Source organism: Leptosomus discolor, chromosome Z (assembly GCF_034619465.1).
Source record: "Leptosomus discolor isolate bLepDis1 chromosome Z, bLepDis1.hap2, whole genome shotgun sequence".
Lineage (NCBI taxonomy): Eukaryota > Metazoa > Chordata > Aves > Leptosomiformes > Leptosomidae > Leptosomus > Leptosomus discolor.
The window spans coordinates 65,994,899-65,998,343 of record NC_141419.1 but is presented as its reverse complement, the minus strand read 5'-3'; the positions used below and the strand labels follow the sequence as shown (position 1 = coordinate 65,998,343).

At 41.1% G+C, this 3,445-nt stretch overlaps 1 protein-coding gene across 1 annotated transcript; it reads left to right on the top strand.

Annotated features, from left to right (window-relative positions):
- The first annotated feature begins 1,228 nt into the window (after window positions 1-1,228).
- GCNT4 (glucosaminyl (N-acetyl) transferase 4) lies at window positions 1,229-3,070 on the top strand. Its single transcript, XM_009962051.2, has 2 exons — window positions 1,229-2,532; window positions 2,977-3,070. The coding sequence occupies exons 1-2, from the start codon at window positions 1,229-1,231 to the stop codon at window positions 3,068-3,070; spliced, it is 1,398 nt and encodes a 465-aa protein (XP_009960353.2).
- Window positions 3,071-3,445: the final 375 nt, after the last annotated feature.

Below are 3,445 nucleotides of genomic sequence, written 5' to 3'. Positions count from 1 at the left end.
GATTTTACATGCATATGCGGGATCTGCAGACATCTGAGCTGCTTCTGGTAGCCCCACCATTTCATTCACTCTGAAGCATTCTGGAACAGCTTCTTCTCAAAAGAAAATATTGGGAAGTGTTCAATTTAGAGTCAAAGTAGGGCTTAGTTTAAGCTAAGTAGAGCAAAGTTTAATGCTGCACCTGGATGTAGACTCTGGTATAATTTTAATTCAGGGATAGCAACAATGCTGCTTGCACTCAGCTGGTAAAGCAAAGCTATATGGAAAGAGGATCACTGTATTTAGGTTTTATTGTCGTAATACCTCAGTTGTTAAGCTGCTACACAGGAATGTTATTAAATACCCTGCTGTGTAAAAAGAGGCCATGTGTGTGTTTTTGCATTTGCGTCTGAGGTTGTGTTGCATGGCAGAGAACAGGGTAGGTGCTGTATTGCTCACTACTACCCCTCCTGCCTTCAAAAGATTATATTATATACTCATTCCCCTGCATGGAAGTGCTATGTCTTCATCCATTTCTTTCTTCAGGGCAGGTTATCAGTATTTTCCAGAAGAAATCTGGACAGAGGGAGGACTTTGGGCTTGTCAGGCCCTTTTGGGAGAGGATGGAAAGAGAATTCATTTCCCCTTGAACATCTTCATGGGCTAGCCCCAGTGTTAAGAGACAATTAGGATGCTCTGACTGACTTCTAAAGCTTTCAGTTTAATGCTTTATTTTTTTTCAAATACTAACGTCTACAATTAAGCACACATTCTTTGCAGACTCACAGGAGATCCCCTTGCTGCTTCCATTGAATTCCTTGGAGTTACTCAGGAAAATAAACAATCATTCCTACTCACTTAGAGGACAGTCATTTTCTGCCAATGCAGGAGTTGTTGTACTTCAGTTTGTGACTAATAAGAAATTAAAAAAAGGTTTGGAAAACAAACAGTGGGAGTCTTGTTCCAACACAATTATTTAGCTGGAAATCATCTGAAATCTGAGCTGCTATATTGCCTTCAGTCAGCTAATTCAGGGGAATAAAATCTTTGCCAGTTACTGTGGTAAAATCCGTCTCTGAATTAACATGATGTTTAGAAAGAAACTGCAGATTTCCAGTGCCCTGTCCTGCTAAGGTGGTGTTTATGCTGTAGACAGACTGGTGTGCACATGTCTTTGTTAGATGCTGGAATTGTCTCTGATGCTTTGTTCCTGATTTAAAATACCATCATGTCTCTGTTATCTTGCAGAATGAAGAGACACAAGCGTCCCTACAAATGTCCCTCACGAAGGAAGATCCTGATACTGTGTGTTACGGGGTGGCTAATTGCACTGCTGAAGCTCTTCCATGTCGAAAGACACTTTTTTCCCTCTAAGGGCATTTATTTGGTTGAGCACTCCTTGAGCACTTCTTCTTATGTTAGAAACAGGTATTCCTACCTTAGAAATGAGTTCCAGTATGAAATTAATTGTTCATCTATATATGAACAAGATCCCCATGAAATTGGCAAGACTTTAGAGATAAGAAGAAAAGAGATAATTGATTTAGCTGATGAAGATGTCATAGCAATGACAAGTGCTTGCCATGTCTATCGTTCACTTAGGAAATACCACCTAAAACCTGTTTCTCCAGAGGAGGAGAGTTTTCCAGTTGCCTATTCTTTGGTTGTTCACAAAGATGCAGTAATGGTAGAAAGGCTCATACATTCACTGTACAGTCATCAAAATATTTACTGCATCCATTATGACCAAAAAGCAGCAAAAAGTTTCAAATCTGCTATGAACAATCTAGCTAAATGTTTCCCCAATATTTTCATTGCATCAAAATTGGAGACGGTGGACTACGCACATATTTCACGGCTGCAAGCAGACTTCAATTGTTTGTCTGATTTGATGGACTCTTCAGTTCCCTGGAAGTATGTTATTAATTTGTGTGGCCATGATTTCCCTTTGAGATCAAATTTTGAGTTGATCGCTGAACTGAAGAAACTCGGTGGAGGAAACATGCTGGAAACTATAAAGCCAAGCAGCAGCAAAAGGGAACGGTTTACTTATCATTATGAACTTATGAAAGTGCCTTATGAATACATGCAAATGCCTGTAAAAACGAACATTTCCAAGAATCCACCACCTCATAATATCGAGGTATTTGTAGGCAGTGCCTATTTTGTTTTAAGTCGAGCATTTATTCAATATACCCTTAAAAGCTCTCTTGCAAAAGATTTTTTTGAGTGGTCAAGGGATACGTACTCTCCGGATGAACATTTCTGGGCTACTCTTGTACGTGTTCCTGGAGTCCCTGGGGAAGTTCCAAGGTCAGCCCAGGACATAACAGACTTACAAAGCAAAACTCGTCTGGTGAAATGGAATTATCTTGAAGAACATTTGTATCCTCCCTGCACTGGTACTCACCTTCGCAGTGTCTGCATCTATGGGGCTGCAGAATTAAGATGGCTTCTGAATTATGGGCACTGGTTTGCCAACAAGTTTGACTCCAAAGTAGACCCTGTCCTGGTAAAATGCTTGGCAGAAAAACTGGCAGAACAACAGAAAGAGTGGGTAAATTTGTCCTCTGATAAATACTTTCTGCACATAAATTCTTGGAATGCCTTGGTATAGCACACTGTCTTGCCTGGTGTCAGTACTGTGTACTGTTATAGCACAGCGCCTGCAGTTCCCCTGCCTTGACCTGCTGCAGGATGTTAGTGAGCCAAATGTCCATTCTGCATAACGTTCAGGTCCCTGGAGAGCCAGGTGCCTGGCCATTTATTTATGAAAAGTCATGCCTCTCTAACTGTTTTGTAACTTGCCACAATAAACCTGTAATTGTTCTTCAGGGTGATTCTGAGAGGATGTTTGGTTTTGGAGGCTCTGGCACTGTCTGTTTCAATGGAGTATTTCAGAAACATGTTTTACAACAAGTGTGTTTGCCTATTTCCTAAGAAACTCCAATGCGTCTCTCCCTGTCCCTTTTTCCTTCACTTTTGGTTTTTTTAAAGGTATGAAACAAAGACCTCTGTATCTACTACCTCAGGAAAATTGGAAGTGCGCAGCTCATGGACAAAACCAAGACATTATCATGACACCAAATGAGCCATGTGGCCTCACCTGAAGTCCCAAACTTCCCATCTATGGGAGCAAACAAAGATCTTTGCAATGTGAATATGACTGGATGATACTGCATAGCCAATAGCATCGTTCTCTTCTCCCAGCTCATCTGTTCATTGCTTTTCCTCCTGTGAAGCATATGTTCAGGTGTCATGCCATGCCTATGAAATCAATGGTGGTTGATTGAAACAGTTATGCACTGTTATTCTCCAAAGGTAGTGTACGAGTGTGCCCTGAGGGCAGTCGCTGCAGACCCTTAGAGTAGGTATCCATGCCAAAAGAGGTCTTTCTTCATTTCTGTCTTTTCCCGTAGAAATAATCCTCCTGTGATATCCCAGTCCTCTTGAGACAGTGTGTCTA